Below are 18,745 nucleotides of genomic sequence, written 5' to 3'. Positions count from 1 at the left end.
ATTGCCAACAGATTGTAATACTAGAGGATGGAAGCAAAGAGCAGCTGTTGCACAAGTCCACACTCCTTTAATTACCTACCGACATACAGGGAATTAAAAAAAAAATCAATTTCAGGGCTTGTAACACAAATATTGGCAGATTCATACAAACAGTGATCCCTTGGTCTAATTTCATATAGGGGCATGGAAACTGAACATTTAATTTGTACTGAGACACCTGGGGGTGTTTCACAAAGAATGAAGTATGACTTTAGAGTCGCACTTTAATGCTGACGTGTACAAAATATGCAACGCGCAATCTGACTGATCAATACACAGTAGTGTGTGTCCTCTTGGCATGATCTGACCAATGCGGTCATGCCTTTGAATACCGCACGCAACTAGACATTTCAGTGCGACTCAACATCATACTTTAATCTTTGTGAAACACCCCCTGCATTGATATACAAAGTTCTAGTGGGAGGGAGGGTCAAAGTAATACAAGAATAACATGAGAAAGGAGAAGAATTAAGGAGTATTTTTTCTATTGAATTCAGATTTCAGACCGAGTGGCTTTTCCATCTAACCCTGCTCTACTACATGCTAATTTGAAGACAGACATGTATCCGGGATCGGTAAGAAACACCAGTGGTTTCAGGTTTCTCAACGGTTCCGGGATGGTTCTGGGATCTGTGACTGTATCCCAGGATACAAAGACAAGAAGATCAGTGGACTTTTAAATTCAATGACATGATGAGGACAAGAAGAAAAGAACCTTGATGTCTTGTTTTCTTGTCTATTCATCATGAAAAAAAAAAGATACAGGGAATTGCCATCTCCTCCCCCCTCCCCTCCCCCCATCAAGTCAAACTTGACTTGTATCAAAATGGACAAAATTGACTGAACCAGACTACAATTGTCTTCTGTCTTCTTGTCCCATTATCCTGTTCGTGTCACTGAATAATCTCATATCCTGTGGTATCACTGCGGTGCAATGGTTTTGACACTTGCCTTGCAATCTGAAGTTTGTGCGTTCCAATCTCACCACACAACCAAGCATACACTTTGCCATTCATCTCATTCAGTCTCACTAACAAGGTACATGTACATGTACAGGCAATTTTATTTATTCATTCAATATTTATTTTTATTTTTATTTATTTTCTTTAATATCAATTCATTTGTTTATTCATTTACCTACATGTATTTGTTCATTCATTCATTTATTGATTTTATTTACTCATTCATTTATTTACTTTTTTTTTACTACAGCCTAAAAATCTGTGACACTGGTTAAGTGTATAAAACATGTCAGTAAATGGGAATTTTTGGGGCTCTATTTTTATTTACCAGGGAGCTTTGGGGCATTTTGTGGGTGAAATCGCCCTTAGCCCCAGTGGGACACAGAGTGCTATTTTAGATATTTTTTTCATCATGCTGAATTTTTAAAACAATTATTACCAATATCTGCATTAGAATGTAACTACGGCAATGCTTACCTTGATCACTTGCATCATCCACCAGGATGATCTCTGCTAGAAGATCGTGAGGCGACCGGTTGATGATACTATGAACATTACGCAGCAAGGTGCTTCTAGCTTCATTGTGGTATACCAAAATGACACTTGTGGTAGGAAGATTCTTAGGATACACTTTGTTGGCACAACTGCAGCAACAAAACAAACAATGGACAAGATATATGGTGTTGAAATAATGACAAAAGAGTATTAGTTATAGTTTGATGATGGTGATGGGTTGATAATCCTGAATAAAGTGTATTTTTAAAAAAATGATGACAACAAAATATATTACACTGTATGTACACAGTTTTTAAATAAATCATAAACAGAATATCATGGTGAATGAAGGGAAATAAAATCATAAAACTTTCCATGAAAATAATTTTATTAATTTCATCGGGGGGGGGGGGGATATCATTACAATGTATATGGCTTCCTACTTTTGCTTGTTCTTGAAATACACTACGTTATGAAAAAGGAAGATTCCGTATTTAGGTCTATATACATGTATGTAGATGTACTCACATTCCATTCATACCCTGTTAAAAATTGCAAACTTATTCAGAAAAATATTTGGAAATTTCAATTTCTGCTTTAATAGTATCTTTCTTAAAAAACAACTTTTGTTGCTATGGGACCTTAATGAAAGGAAACGAATAGTGTATGCATCTCGGTCAGGTAATTTGTCTAGCCAGCAAGATTCGACACACCAATAATGGTGGCCTCACAAATTGGTGACGAATTACTGTGCATCAAGGCATACACCTAACAGCAAGGGGGGCGGGGGATGTTCACATATTTAGTGACGGTTTTATGAACATTGGCCTAAAATCTAGTATGAACTATATTGGCTAAAATGCATAAAAGAATCTTTGGGACTGCAATGTAAACGAATGCTTTTGAACTGAAAATGAATAAATTAATTTCTACTTGTATTTCTCTTTTATTTGTATATTAGTTGGTCGGATACAGAGCCATGCTCTATTTATATAAGAATTTAATAGATATTGTGCATTTTATAAAGTATGTTATTGTAGCTCCTGTTCATCACTGACTTATTGCTTTGCAAATATTTCACTAGTGGAAAGTGGTCTGAAAATACTATAGCCTGAGCCTGATGTCCCTAATGATGACTTGTGCAAAGAAACATTAAACCATATTTGTGCTAACAATTACAGGTACATTGTAGTCTTATACCGTTTTCATACTGAAGGAGAAGTGGAGTTACTCCGGACTGAGTTTATACGCTTGTACTGGGGACCGACTTTAAACCCCCTTTCATATTGGCAAGCACCGCAGCGGTGTATCCACAGTCGTTGCCATGGTTTCCAAGCGAGTTCGCGCAATACGTGTGGCGAGATCACAGCGATAAGCGCATACCGCATTTCCGGTGCGGAGTAACTCCGTTTGTAACCCTCTTCTCGAAGTGGGTTGAGTACTCCGCTTTGAATCCAGATCGAACTAATCTCAGAATTTTCATATTGCCCTCCAAAGTGGAGTAACTCCTCCTGGACTCCGGACTAACTCCACTTCGGCTTTCACTATGAAAGGGGTATTAATGTATAGGGTCTGTGCCTGAATACTTACCGACCAGCATACTATTACACCTATAAAATATCAAAAAGAAGAAATACAGAAAATACAGAAAAACGTTTTCTTCTGGTGTGAATGATGTATTCTTACCCTCTAGGCCTAACATCAGGCAATGATCTATTGAGTGCTATTCTATCACTAGCCATCAAGTTGAATTCATTGATGTGCCATAGTCTCTCTGATTCTGCTTTCTTCTCTGGCTCTATAATAACAGGTTTGCCCATCTCACCGGGGCCATCTAAATTTACAGGCTTTGGTATGTCTGAAAAGAAAAGACAAATTGAGAATTTATTAAAGTTACTGGAAAATTTCACAATTTCAGAATTGTATGTAAGTTTACAGATTACAAAATCATCACCACCACCATCATCATAATCATCGTGATCATCATCATCATCGTCACCAATATCATCATCGTCATCACCATTATTAGGCCTAATCATCATCATCATCATCATTACCATCACCACCACCACCACGATCATCACCATCATTCATCATCACCATCATCATCATCATGATCATCACCATCATCATCAAAGTCATCACCATAATGGTGATGATGATGATGGTGATGATGATGATCATCATCACCATCATTCATCACCATCATCGTCATAATCATCACCATCATCATCTCATCATCATCATCATCACCATCATCATCTCATCATCATCATCATCACCATCATCATCGTCATTACATTGTATCATCATCATCATCATGACTACCACCACCACCACCATTACCCTCATCACTATCATAATCATTATTACTAAGCACTATCATCATTATATTATCACTATTGTAAAATACAGTTAAATGTCAGATTATCAGTACTAAAGTAGTTGAAGCTGCTTTGTCATGTTGCTCACAGAGGGGCTTCTGTCTCTGGTAATTGCACAGCTCAGAAACTGATGAAACTGAATGCTTCATGAATGATTAACCCATTTCCATGGCAACTGGTCTGTGTTCTTGCATAAACTGTCACCAAGTATATCCCCTCTCATTAGGCACTGAGAGCTGTGGACATTGATTTTGATAGCTCAAGAAAGTAAAGAGGAAGCATGCACGCAATTCATTCAAAACAGTTAAAAGAATCATATAGTCAAAACAATAGATTTGAGAAGAATGTCTTCAAACATTAAAAGACAATGATCAGGACAGTACATGTAGTTTCCCTTTCTTTGTATGTTAATATTCGATTCCATACTTTACTGCACAGAGTATTAAGTTTATTGCACTATTTTATTTTCAGTATTTTGGCAGAAAAAAATTGTAACCAAAAAGTTTACTTCGATTCTGATATGAAGATCAATAATGTTGAAGATGCAGAGTAGGAAATACATTGTACATGCACATGAGGACAACAATAATTTGACCCTCATAAATAACCCCCTAACAGACCCCAATTCGCAAGCTCCAGAGTTCCACAAGATCTGTCCTATTACAATATTATTCAAAAATAATTTGAAAATCAATATTTTACATACTGCAGAATAAATTGCATTTACTGCATAATTGTATCCCTATTTCATAACGAAACATACACATGTGTAGCCCCTAAAATTCGGCAAATTCCCCGTAACTGTTTCCTACCCTGTGAAGATGAATACAATTTTGTAAAGACCAGTATACAGGTACAGTACCACTGACATTTTTTATCATTCCATAGAGGTATTAGGGTCCCCATCTTACAAAGAGTTACGATTGATCTGACCAACCGTAAGTCTATGGAAATCCATCAATGTCATAATGTTTTTCTTTAGGAAATTTGCACAATGGCCTTTGAAAACAAAGAGAAGCATACTGAATTGTCAAGAAAACAATGATTACATATGTGAACATATTGAATAAACATGCATTTTAGAGGTTGACATTGCTGGCTTTTCATAGTTGTGTTTGATCGGATCAGTCGCAATTTTTTGTAATACAGGGCCCTGGGTCCCGTAACACAAAGGTTAGCGATTGATTGTACACTTGATTTTCACGATTGATTGTACATTGTAGTCAATGGAATCAATCGTAGAAAAATGTTCTACGATCAATCGCTAACCTTTGTGTTACAGGCCCCTACTCTATGCTAGGTTTTCATCCACTCAACCTACTTTCATATTGAGCAGATGACAAGTTCTTCCGGAAAAGGCTGTGCTATAATATTGATTTTTTTTCATTTTTTCTAATATATTGCAATTTTTTTTCACTTTCAGAATCTCTGAAATATATCCCGTCAGCTGTTGCCTACTTGAATTATCCCAGAATGAAATACTGTCAGAGATACATGTACATGTAACTGTAAGGCAATTCTTCAACCACAAATCCAAATGAACGGACCAAAAGTAAAATATTGGTCAGAGGAAGGGTGGTGACCCGCCACCCCCCACTCAGTGTTACATGTATTTAGGGTACGCCTACCCTCGTTCCCTCCCTTTGAAATCACTCCATCTCATGTCTGCCAAACTTTCTGAACCCCCCCCCCCTTTTCCTGCCTTGGAGACCCCTATAAAATCCGGAACACCGCTCAATGTACCCCCCTATCTCCGGTGAGCTCTCATTCGAACCCCCTATCTCAGAACTGACAACCCCATCCCCCCTCCTTCACCTCAGGTAAGCTGTCATTACAATAGAGGTTCCCTGATGTCATGATGGAGGACGAGCTTTCAAAACTAACAAGAATTTCAGGAATTCGATCCCGGGGTTTGATCAATTTTTCTAAGATATTTCATAACCCCCTTTTTTAATTTCTCAGGAGTCCAAAGAGAAAGAGATAAAAAAACGCCCGCTTTTTAAAGAAATCTCCAGGTGAAAAGTCAAATACACCCCCAATACATTTCATGGGCTGCACTCGCATGCGATCCCTCCGACCGCTGAGTGGGGGGCCGGGGGTGGGATTTAATGTTTTCTTTTGAGAATATACTACATTTACAGAGAAGAACCGGGGGGGGGGGGGGGCTGAATTTTGTGGCTGAGCTGTTAAGCATTTGTTATCGAAATTTGAGCTATTGATTAGGTACATGTAGCTCACATAAGTTGTAATTATTGTATTTTAATTCTTGCACCTCTGTGAAGTTTGCAATAAAGAGCATATTTTATGTGAAATTTTATTTATCTTCGCTATCCTTATTTTCTTATTTTAAGATACAGACTTGTATGAGAATCTTAACAGCCAAGTCATGATTTTAAATACTGTATTAATGTGTCATTAAGATTATCTAAAAAGCAAATCAACATTGAATATTCTTATTATTTCATCAAAGTTGGAAGAAAAGAAACAAAACACCAACATCAATGCAAACCATATTGTCAAGGATGGTTGTATGTAAAGCTGTTCACATCTCCTCTAGTTTACATACTGTACGTGTACATTCAATCAAAATGGAAGTTCATGCTTCAGTTGATGATTTCTTTACAGTCAATGACCTTCACTTCATGCATTTAAAATCAATATAAACTTGGTTTCACACACGTTCTGTATAAAAATCAAAGCTCTGCAAATGAAGTATTGCGGAGGGGTTGCGTGGCCATGGTCTATCAACGTCGTCCTGAGTGAAACATTTTTGTTGATATTGAATAGAACATATTGATACATAATTTGTATACATGTAACCATAATTCATTGTAGAAATTCATATTCATTTTTGTAGAAGGCAAAGGCCACTCAGATTTCAATGCAAGGTTAAGAAACCCTGACATCACAACAATTTTCATCAATTGCAGAAGAACATGTGGTTTTACGGTACACCATGTGTAAAGTCCAGAAGGACTGAGATGAGAAAAGTGGATAGAAATAGAGGCTGTTCTCACTACGTTCCTAAAACTAGTTTACTGGAAACTAGTTTAGTGGAAACTAGTTTAACGCGTAGTGAGAACGGTCAAAGCAGTCTTGGAAGCGATCTTCCAAACCAGTTTGAAAAACCACCTCGCGATGTAGTTTTCAAGATCGCTTTGCCTCGTTAAACTGGTTTTAGCGTACATTGTAAGTGAGGACACAAGCGTTCTTCTCACATTTTGAGCGCGCTACTGCACACGACAGGTGTAGCTGCGGTTTCGAATTTCGCGCGAAACGTGTCACCCCCTGAGAGCGTTTCCATAGCAACAAGAGCGAAGTGACTTTGAAAACCACTTTCGTGTGATCAAGTGAGAACGCTACATTTTGTAGCAAAGCGATCTTCCAAAGTGGTTTCCTGAATCGGTTTCCAGTAAAGTAGTTTTAGGAATATAGTGAGAACAGCCTCATAGAGATGATGGACAGTCAACCTGCCTGAAACGTTGAGTCTACTCTCCTGCTTCTGCTAGAATGCTACTGCTCCATTCGCCGACTCAAGCCAGCCTTTTCTCACCTACTCAAGCCTATCTTCTCAGCTTTCCACTCCTTCTGGTAAAGGGATGGTACGGGCTGAAAATATTTATAGCTTAATAAATAGAGTAGAATTCACTATTAAAGCAAAATGCCAAAAATTTCATCAAAATCGGATAACAAATAATAAAGTTAATATTGAATTTTAAAGTTTAGCAATATTTTGTGAAAACGGTCAGACTCATCATGAATATTCATTAGGTGGGCTGATGATGTCACATCTCCACTTGTTCTTTTGTATTTTATTGTATGAAATTAGGTTTATTCAATTTTTTTCCTCCAAGAACTGCATTAGATATTTATCGCTGTAACTTTATTCATTATAAAGGGAGACATATCATTCACACATGTATGAAATACTGAAAAAATTATGACTTAATGTAATAAATTAACAAAACAGATAGTGGGGATGTGAGTGTGACATCATCAGCCCACCTACATGTAATGAATATTCATGATGACTGTTTTCACAAAATATTGCTAAATTTTAAACTTGAATAACTTTATTTTTTGTTATCTGATTTTGATGAAATTTTCGACATTTTGCTCAGTGACTTCTACTCTATGTAATAAGATATATTTTCAGCCCTGACCATCCCTTTAAGGACTTCACTCATTTCGAACAGAATACTACTTTCAAATCTCCACTTTCTCACCTGTTCATTTCATCTCCATTTCTGTCCACTTTCTCTTCTCAGTCCTTCCAGGACTTTATAGTGTACCATAAACTACTTCCACGGTTGTTCACACCACCATGCATGTAACATCAATTGACAAGAAAGTTGTGGTTCGGAATTTGAAAAAAAACCTTTGTGCAAAAAAAGTTGTTATGCAAATGAGGTACATATATACATTGTACATCTGTTAATCTGTTTTAAATTGCTTTTGCTCAAACTTCCGAATTAAACTCACCTATTTGTTTTCTCTCTTCTGGTAATTCATTCATCCATTTATTAGCTCTGTCAATAATTCTTTTGATGGGTCCTTCATCTTCACCGGCTTGCTGCTGACACGTCGGCCCCACGCACGGCGCCGTATAGTACAGTAATAACACAAAGTCCACAAAGATCCAGAATAGCGATGTGGCTATGATAATTTTACATTGTCTTCTTTTAGGCAACATGTTTGCAGGATAAAGTTTGTAAGCCGGTCTGGCTTAATTCCTCAAAGTATACAGAATTTCACAAATATTCTTTTGGTTGACGTCATGAGCGGGTCATGTTCATTTGTATCAGTGATCTAGTCTGCTGGGTGATTGGACCTGGATAGAAGAGAGGAAATAAAAAAAAAGAATAGAATTCATACTAGTAAAGAATAAAAATATTTGTATTATTTCAACCTTGTTCTAGAATCTACGAGGCTGTTCTCACTACGTTCCTAAAACTAATAGTGGAAACTAGTTTAACATTTAGTGAGAATGGTCGAAGCGGTCTTGGAAGCGATCTTCCAAACCAGTTTGGAAAACCACCTCACGATGTAGTTTTCAAGATCACTTTGCCTCGTTAAACTGATTTTAACGTATTACAATGTAAAGTGAGGACACAACCGTTCTTCGGGAAGCGATCTTCGCACATTTTGAGCGCGCTACTCCACACGACAGGTGTAGAATGCCTATGCTGCGGTTTCGGATTTCGCGCTAATCGTGTCGTCCCACTGAGAGCGTTTCCATAGCAACAAGAGCGCTTTATGTGAAGTGATTTAGAAAACCACAAGTGGGAACGCTAGCAAAGCGATCTTCCAAACTGGTTTCCTGAATCGGCTTCCAGTAAACTACCTTGTAGTTTTAGAAAGCGTAATGAGAACGGCCTCTACATAGTTCGGTCGATATGGTAGCTCCTCCAAGTCTGCGCAGTCCCCCTTGTCTGCACTCTGCACACGTACATGTACATTGTACATGTAAATGTACGATGCTAGTGAAAAAAGATATGCAACAACCACAAAATTTACACCTGCAATTACATAGACAGATATTCATTTAAAAATCTGACTCAAAATGATGGGGGGGGGGGGGGGAATATGGAATTTCAGGCATTTCATGTGACAGCCTCAAAATGCAGCCTTTCTCATCAAAATGAATGGGTGTGCAGGCATGGGGCACAATTGTTTTGTTCAATCTGAAAATGACTGTCCAAGGGTTTTTCCAAGAAAATCACACATGCATATCTTTCAAATTTTCACAAGATTTTTGGCAAACCTTTTCCTATAAGAATATATTTATTATATTAAAAGGAACATTATCAACAGATTTTTTTGGTGAAAAATAGGTACGCAGACATGTACAGGGCTAACGCACCTAAAAAGTGAAAGTGTCTGCCTCTCGAACATTCCATTTGGACTGGATCCTCCTTTCAAGAGAAAAAAGGGACACCCTTATAACATGTGGATCAAAGTGCAGTCACCTATGTAGTCCCGAATGTGTACATGTCAATTCAATTTTACTCAGAAGTACGTATTCACTGTTGCATGTACATGTACATACCATTTACACATTGATGACAAGGTGTGAAAGTGAAAGGATACAGAGCTATCTCAAAGGGTTTCACTTGTGACCATCAATTTCAAAACCCACCATCAGACCAGGAAATTATGTTTAATGTGTACATGTACAATGTAGGAAACCAGGGTTTAATAGAAAGAGATGGTTTTTAATCCATGAAACGCAACTCAGTCTAGTGCAAAATTATAGGGACTGCAATGGAACTGAATTTCCCTACTTTACATGTATTTGATGTTCAGTTATGCCGTTGAATTTACAATTTGTTTAATACTCAGCATTGTTTTCTTGGGAAATAAAATTTGAGAAATCATTAAAGGAAAAGTCCACCCCAACCAATGGTTGATTTGAATAAAAAGAGAAAAATCCAACAAGCATAACACTGAAAATTTCATCATCGGATGTAAAAGAAGAAAGTTATGACATTTTAAACTTTCGCTTAATTTCACAAAACAGCTATATGCACATCCTGGTCAGTATGCAAATGAAGAGACTGATGACGTCATCCACTCACTATTTATTTTGTATTTCATTATATGAAATATGAAATATTCTAATTTTCTCCTCATTGTCAAATGAAACAAAGATTAATTCCTCCTTGAACATGTCGATATAGCATAGATCTATTAATACTATATGGTTCAGTCAAATTGGTCCTTATTGTCAAATCTGTAAAAAATGAAATATTGTATAATTCAAACAATAAAAAACAAAAGAAATAGTGAGTGATGGACATCATCCCCTATCTCATTTGCAAGTCACTGAGATGTGCATATAACTGTTTTGTAAAAAATAGGCGAAACTTTAAAATGTCATAACTTTCTTATTTTACATCCGATTTTGATGAAATTTTTAGCATTTTGCTAATTGGATTTTTCTCTATTTATTCAAAATCATCATTTTTCTTGGGTGGACTTGACCTTTAAAAATAGGTAAATAGCAGTATCCTGATCCAGACATGACAGGAAAGACAAACTGTCCGAGTCTTGATGAAACTGTTCCTCCACTGCAAGACGGGTCTGCCTGACTTATGACTGGTCCCACATATTTATAAATTTTTGACTACATACTTCTGACTCACTTTTATACAGAATTGGAAAATACAGTGATATGCAACACTAGTACAAAGCTCACTTGTCTCTGTATAGTTACTAGTATGTCTTTTTATTTTGAGAGTAAATTTAAGTTAATTAATACATAGTTGTGCTCAAGAGGTTTTAATAGTATTAAATGCATTGTTTAACTTTGTGAGCAGCCAATTTAAAAAAATCTCAAACCAATATGAAACATGTGTACAAGTGCATGTATTAGAACTAATAAACCCTGAAAACAACCATTATTGAGAATATAGACCTCACCCTTTCAGCCAGATGCAACCCGAATCTCATAACTTGGCAAGTAGATAAGAAAAATGCAATTTGGTCTGAGTGACCGTCTGACCATTATCCCATTTTGATTACCTTGAAGACCATGGGAGATTCCCCTCAAGTCAGAAGTCATCTATCCCTGGCTGATGTTGACTGGACCGCATGGGAACATGCAGTGTCAAATAAACTTGAGGATCTGGGTAGATCACTTACAGGAATGACAGATCCTGACCAAGCTTGCAAAGATTTCACAGATACCATACAATCCCTGGCAGCTGAAAAGATTCCCCAAAAAAGGATATGTAGACATAGTAAGCCTTTCTGGAATTCTAAAATGTCTCAATTCCTCCTCGTACTTTGCAAGCTCTCCAAAAAGACGTACAAGAGGAGAACACCTAACAACTTTACTATCCATCAAGGAAATGTATCAAAGTTCATGGTGGAGTACAAGAAGGCCTTTCAAGAGTGGCAGCTTGAGAAATGTGAGCAACTTAAAGAGAATTGTGAGGACCCATGGAGAACTATCAACAAATTACTGAATGGAGGTACCTCTGCTCCTGTTCAGCCCCTTGAAAGAGACGATGACGACTACGATTTCAATGATGTAGATATAGCTGAGCGACTGAAGAAAGTTCATATCATGAAAACCGTCACCCCAGGCAGATTTGATGATGTATGGTTCAATGAGATTAATAATTCTGTTCAGAATACAATAGAACATGAATCCAATGCGTTGGTTACTGATGCAAGTGTTTCAGCAAAGAATTACAACTCAGACCTGACATCTGCTGAGATTGCTGTCGCTCTTTCACTAATGAAGTCAAATAGTAGCCCAGGACCTGACGAAATTCATCCTAAGTTAATCAAGTTTGCTGGATTGTCAATGAAACGCTATCTCCTTCAACTCTTTCAGCTTTGCTGGAAGACGGGGAAGATACCCAAGATGTGGAAGAGAGAAAACAAAATATTCATACCAAAACCAGGCAAAGAGTCGTACCATACTGAGAAATCTTATCGCCCACTAGGACTTACCTCTGTTGCTGGCAAACTATATGAAAGGGTCATTACCAGAAGACTGTTGGCAGCCCTACATGAACAAGCCTTCTTTGAACCTGAACAGTTTGCATACCTACAGGGACGCGACATCACTCAAGCTTTGCTCAGTATGACTCTCCCTATACTGAGTGGTTTCAAACACAACCACGACACTGCTGCAGTTCTGATCGACCTTGAAGGTGCCTTCGACAATGTATGGAGAGAAGCAGTCCTCTATAAATTGGCCAAAGCCGGTATCTCTGGGAGACTGTTGTTGTCTATCTCCAGTTTTTTCAGAGACAGATACTGCAGATGCCTTGTTAACACTGTCAGAACAGATTGGCAAGAGACAAGTGTAGGCGTTCCTCAGGGTTCGGTCATTGCTCCGATCCTTTTCATCATTGCAATCAATGTTTCTCCACATCTAGGCCATCACATTAAGTATGCTGATGATATCACCCTATGGGAGACAAGCAGTTGCTAATCTGGAAGACAAGTGCAGATGTCTAGGTGTCATCTTGGACGAGAATCTGCGTTTCAGTAGTCAGGTTGAAACAGCAGCATCAAAAGCCATGAGAGCACTTTGCAAGATCTCTGCCTTAACATCACACACTGCTGGTGCCAGCATGGAACTCATGCTTCTATTGTACTCGGCATGTATTCGACCACACCTGGAGTTTGCCTACCCTGTATGGTGTACAGTCAGGTCCATCTCGTCGCTGGAAAGAGTTCAAAATCTTGCGCTTCGAATGGCCACAGGGACCTTCGTTCATTGCTCTTCTGATGCTGTGGAAGTAATGTCTCACACTATTCCTCTTGACATAAGACTACGTGAAATACTTGCAAGAACTTTGTGCCAGTACATTCTTAGTAAGGAAGAAACAGATAACTTTAGGGTTTTAGTCCAAAGTCTCTTGGGTGATCCAGCATTCTCACATGGACCCAGAAGCACCCCTCTCTGCTTGATGACCAGGGCCCTTAAAGATCTGAATGTTAGCCTACATCTAAGTGATCCTGGCTCCCAACCTATCGAAGATATGTCTGACATCCTCTCGTGCAGAATGGAAGAGGTTCGTATTGAGTGGAGAAACCTTGGAAATAGTAGAGACAGAAGCAGTGAGCAGAGGGACCAGGCTCTGAAGTTGGCGACTGATTTCATTCTAAGTCTCAACACCGATACTATCATCTTCACAGATAGGTCTGCATTGTTGAACCCAGGTCCTTGCGGAGCAGGCATTGTCATCTACTGGACAGGACTGAACTGCATACCAATCTGCATCGGCAAGCCTGTTGCTAGCAGTTCGAGTAGCTTTAATGCTGAAATGGTCGCCATAGAAACAGCTGTGGAACACGTCACCCTGAAGAAACCAGCCCCTAGTTGATCAGGTAGTGCACATTCTCACTGACTGTCAAAGTGCTGTCATGGCCATGACCAGTTCTCTCCACTCTTCATCGTTCCCAGAGGTTGTGTCTCGCACTAATAAAAACATCACTCTTCTAAGAAGTAGAGGCACTACTGTCACAATCACATGGATCGCTGGACATGCAAATATCATGGGAAACGAACTTGCTGACCAACTAGCCAAGGATGCTGCTTTGGAAGCTGCAAGCTCATCATCATTAGCTTCCGCAATTACTCTGCACAAGGAAAGTGCAAAGACTATCCGTAAGAATACTGAGAAGCTCTGGCAACGACGATGGGACAGATCTACAAAAGGAAGATGGACATACCAACTCCAGCCCACAGTTGCCAGGAAGAATGCACACAGCTCTCTTCCAAGATCCACAGAAGTGAAGTTGATGAGGATGCTCACAGGACATACCAAACTCAATGACAATATGCACAGAATTTTCCCTCACAACCACCCTTCACCTAATTGCAGTTGCAACAGAGACAGGGAAACTATAGAGCATGTCCTTCTCCACTGTCCACTCTATGAGTCCAGTAGACTGAAGATGATACAGACTATAGAGAAAGGATACAGCAAAACTAACACTCCATACCATCTCAGAGAGATCTCAGTGGTTACCCTCCTGGGTTTCAACCCTGCAATGACCAAGCAAATGCAATCTACTATTAGAGCATCGGTGGTAGCATTTGTCTCATCCACAAGCGCTAACATCTAGCCACCTTACTCGCCAACAAAACAATTACCTACATGTAGCAGTTTTTTCTACCTTTGAGTTCCTAACACCAAGTGTCTACCAAGGAGACTACTAGGGCGTGAAACAGGCCCTAAACGAACAACAACAACAACATTATTGAGAATGAAAAGCTAAAACTACAAGGCAAACCCGATTTTGTAAATAGGCGTCTTATAGATGCCTAAATAGTACACATAACTGTATGGGATGAAATTAAGATGGTGTTTCCGGTCACTTAATATTTCAATTTTTGAAGGACTAAATAATGATTTTCGAACGCAATTTTTTTCAGGGCTTCATTTTTGTAACATATCACAGACACAGGTGACAATTATGACCTTCTAGCTCAGATTTTTTAAAGGTCAAACCAATGTTAACCAATCACTTTAAGTAAACACCATCACAAAATGCACTCCTTCATGCTGAGTGTTGAATGTACTGTAGACAGCTCTGCAATGTTCGGCAAGTTCAGATTATCACCTGACTTCACTATTACATGTACATGGCAGAACTTGAACAATTTTCTGGTGGGGGTTAAAACTCACCACTGACTGTATTGTACATGTACCTTGTATCATTGAATCTCTTGACCTACATGTAATAGAGCTGCTGTACATTTGGTCCAGTACATGTGCATATATATGCATCTACATGTAATATGAGTAATCGGATCTAGGGCAAAAACCCAGGCAATGTCATATCAAAGAGACATGGCTTATTTCCAAGACAAGATAAGGTACATGTACATGTATCAAAGAGAGAGAGGGTAAGAAAGAATACATGGCATGATACACATTAGTGCATGTGGCATACATTATACTGTACCTGTACCAGCACATTTACCAACACAGACCAATATTGGTTTGCTTTTAACAAATGACAAGTATGTACTAGAAGTAGATCTGGGGGCCTGTTTCATAAAGCTGTTCATATAAAGAGTGACTTTAAGAAGGCTGGTGACCGGGCCACCAAAACTGAACATTTTTTCAGTAATGGTTGCCGAGGTGAATTCGCTAATGTTGAGCCTTGGTAACTGTTACTGTTAGATCTAGATCTTTTCCAAACTGACAACTGTCCATCAAATTGAATAGCCAAGGAAGGATGAAATTTATCAAATTTGAACAGAATTGGTTCCTGTCATTATCATTTTCATACATGTAATATTCAATTTCTCACTTGAAAATATATTTTTGAATATTCAATGCACTGCCGCTGGAAAGGTAACATTATAAAACTTGCCAGAAAATTATTTATTTCACAATTTCACGTAGCGCCAGGACAGTCAATCACATCACCGCAGCACACATGCACACCAAACTCGGTCACAAGCACAGTGAATCACCGCAACACACACCGAAGTAGGGGCTCTATCACTCACCAAAAACCCCTGCTGAAATCATTTAAATTGATTTATCCGCACCATATTTCAAAAGCACGCAACGGATCATTTCAAATTCGGGGTCCTTGAAATGCAGTAAAAAAATGAAGAAATCTGATATTTTTCTTTAACTTGCAAACTTTATTTTCTCCTTAATTTATGATCGTATCTTCAAAGTTACCACAAAAAATCAGATTTTCTTTCTTTATAGTTACGACGATATCGGACTTTGCAATTGTTTTAGGAGAGATCCAGAGCACATGAGAGCAAATCGCTCGCAAATTTTGTGTATTTTTTCGCTTTTCAGCAGCCATAAAAAAAGTAAATATCAAGAAAATTGATGCGGCAATCAAAAAGGGAAGCAGGCGTGGACAACAATTTTTTTTGCCAATTTTTGAAAATAGAACATTGTAAAAACTTTCATGTGGCAGACAAAATAGAATCGGCGCGGGGATGATCAACTACTTTTTTTTGTTACTTGGCCTTATTTCATCAATAATTAAGCAAGTATTTTTGGGTCTAGAGTGCAATTTAAATTGCGGGAATTGATTGCGGCGCACAACTCTACACGTCCGATATTTGGAAACTGCCAATCAGTGAAATATTTTTCCAAAATTCTGGTATTTTCTGAGCCATCCAATGCTGTTTGACCTACGACCGATCGCATGCGATCTTTTGAAATCGGCCGTGAATATGTGTTCAGACTGGTCTACTGTCATCAGCGGAATTCCGGAGGGCAGCATACTCGGTCTGACTCTTTTTGTTTTGTTTGTGAATGACTTGCCTGACATTTCTCCTTGTCGAACTCAGATGTATGCAGATGATGCTAAAGTTTATACGTCCATCAACTGCCAAAATTCTTGCCATGAATTACAAGAGGATTTAGATAACATTTCTACCTGGTCTTCACTTTTGCAACTTCCTTTAAACTCTCAAAAATGCAAGACCCTACATCTTGGTTACAATAATCCTAAACATACATATGTGATGGAAAACAGACATCTTGAGAATGTGGTCTCTGAAAAAGACCTCGTTGTCATTGTTGATAATAATCTGACTTTCCATAAGCACATAGCAGTAATGGTACAGAAGGCTAACCAGATGCTAGGGATCATTATTACAAGCCTTTGTAAATACAACTCAGAATCTTCAAGTTCATACCTTTGTATAAAACTCTTGTCTATCCGCATCTCGAATATTGTACTGTGTCTTGGAATCCACACTTTGTATTAACCGATGACCGTAAAATTGAGGCAGTGCAGAGGAGAGCTACATGTACAAAAATGGTTCCTGGTATGTCTTCTCTAACCTACACTGAAAGATTGAAAAAGCTTCAGCTCTTCTCTCTTCACCACCGCCGTGAAAGGGCTGATATGATTCAAGTTTACAAGATACTCGCTTAGACAGACTTGTCCCAGATTACTTTTTCGAAAGGTCTCATTATGGTATAACTCGTGGTCACTCTTTGAAGCTTTTTAGCACACATCAGAGACTTAATGTTAGAAGTAGTTCCTTCAGCATACGTATTATTACTTCATGGCATGCCTTGCCTGAATCATTTATATTTGCATGTAATATTGTCGCTTTCAAAAATGACTTGGATAAACTCTGGCAAAGCAAACAGTTCTATGTACCATGATGACATCCACGCACACACGCATCATGTACCAGTTTTGCAAATTGTTTATCCATTATGACTTCGTTGACGATATATTTTTTCGCTATTTCGCGCGATTTGCGTGCTGTCGCCAAGCGGAAAGAAAAAGACAAACTAAGAAATCAATATGGCGACGTAAACTCTGCCGTAAGCTCTTCCCATCTTTTCATAACATTTTTCTCGTTTTTTAAATGAATTCTTTGTTAAAAACTAAATCGATATCGCAAAAATGTTGGAAATGAAGTTGAACCCCAAGTTGCGGGCCCAAGTCATGGCCCATGACATGTACATGTTTTAGAATTAGGGCTAGATCTTTGAGGGAATACAGAAATCTCAGGTTTTGCGAAAGTTTCAGGTTTTGTGGAGCCAATGTAGTTCAGTGGAAATTACATTTACAGAGACTGAAGCTTTTGTTTTGGTCTAGGCATGCCTGGAAATGGAATGTATGCAGGAACCATCATCATACCATGATGGCATACCTTTTTATGTGAAATAAAAAATTCATGTCAAATCTGAAAGTTAGGTACACAGACATGGCATGCCCCCCTCCCCCTGTGGCGACCCCTTGCCTTAGCCCTTCTTCATAATCATATCAGTGTGAATTCAGTACGAATCACTGAATGTGAACAAGCTTCGCGCAATTCCCAACAACCAGTCCAGTCATAAGTTTTCGCCGACATCTTCGGGGTCGACAATCTGCAATTTCCGGCTCACTTTCTTCCTGGACGTGCTGCAAGAAGAGTACATTTACTACTTTTTTACACATATTATTACACAAAGAGCGTTATGACAAGACGGAAAACCAAATAAGCACATTTTACTTGCCTATTACTGTGGATATTATTCCAGACATAAACTAATAAGTCGTTTTTCAAGGGATTAGCCACACCAACGAGGCCACGTAGTTTGTGTACACAGAACACGGATTCTGAAGTTAATTGATATGCGCATGCGCAAATTACCAGCATCGAGCTAGCCTAGCCTCAGTGCTGTTTTGGGTAAACTTTATTGAGAGAGTTCCGAGCGTTTTTACCGGCGTATATAGTAGGCCTACATGTATATGGGTTAGATCCACTTCACCATTCCGAGAAAAAATATGTTTTTTTATTCTCCCATATTGCATTGTGAGAAACTAGATTGCCATGAATGATGTACTTTCCCACCCTATCATACGAACATAATGTTGGCACAAGTCCCGGCACAAGTACGATGATACACT

The 18,745-nt window shown here is 38.6% G+C and overlaps 1 protein-coding gene across 1 annotated transcript in view; it reads right to left on the bottom strand.

The window, feature by feature from the left end:
• LOC121426392 (polypeptide N-acetylgalactosaminyltransferase 1-like) overlaps window positions 1-18,468 on the bottom strand; it is a 58,895-nt gene extending 40,427 nt beyond the window's left edge. Inside the window, exons 1-4 of the mRNA XM_041622680.1 lie at window positions 18,352-18,468; window positions 8,363-8,711; window positions 3,183-3,354; window positions 1,479-1,645 (exon numbers count right to left, since the gene is read on the bottom strand). Of these exons, the coding sequence (XP_041478614.1) occupies window positions 1,479-1,645; window positions 3,183-3,354; window positions 8,363-8,573 (550 nt within the window). The 5' untranslated portion in view covers window positions 8,574-8,711; window positions 18,352-18,468. The remainder of the gene's footprint in view (window positions 1-1,478; window positions 1,646-3,182; window positions 3,355-8,362; window positions 8,712-18,351) is intronic.
• Window positions 18,469-18,745: the final 277 nt, after the last annotated feature.

Source organism: Lytechinus variegatus, chromosome 13 (assembly GCF_018143015.1).
Source record: "Lytechinus variegatus isolate NC3 chromosome 13, Lvar_3.0, whole genome shotgun sequence".
Classification (NCBI taxonomy): Eukaryota; Metazoa; Echinodermata; class Echinoidea; order Temnopleuroida; family Toxopneustidae; genus Lytechinus; species Lytechinus variegatus.
Note: the sequence above shows the minus strand (reverse complement) of the source record. Positions and strands in the feature narration are given on the sequence as shown.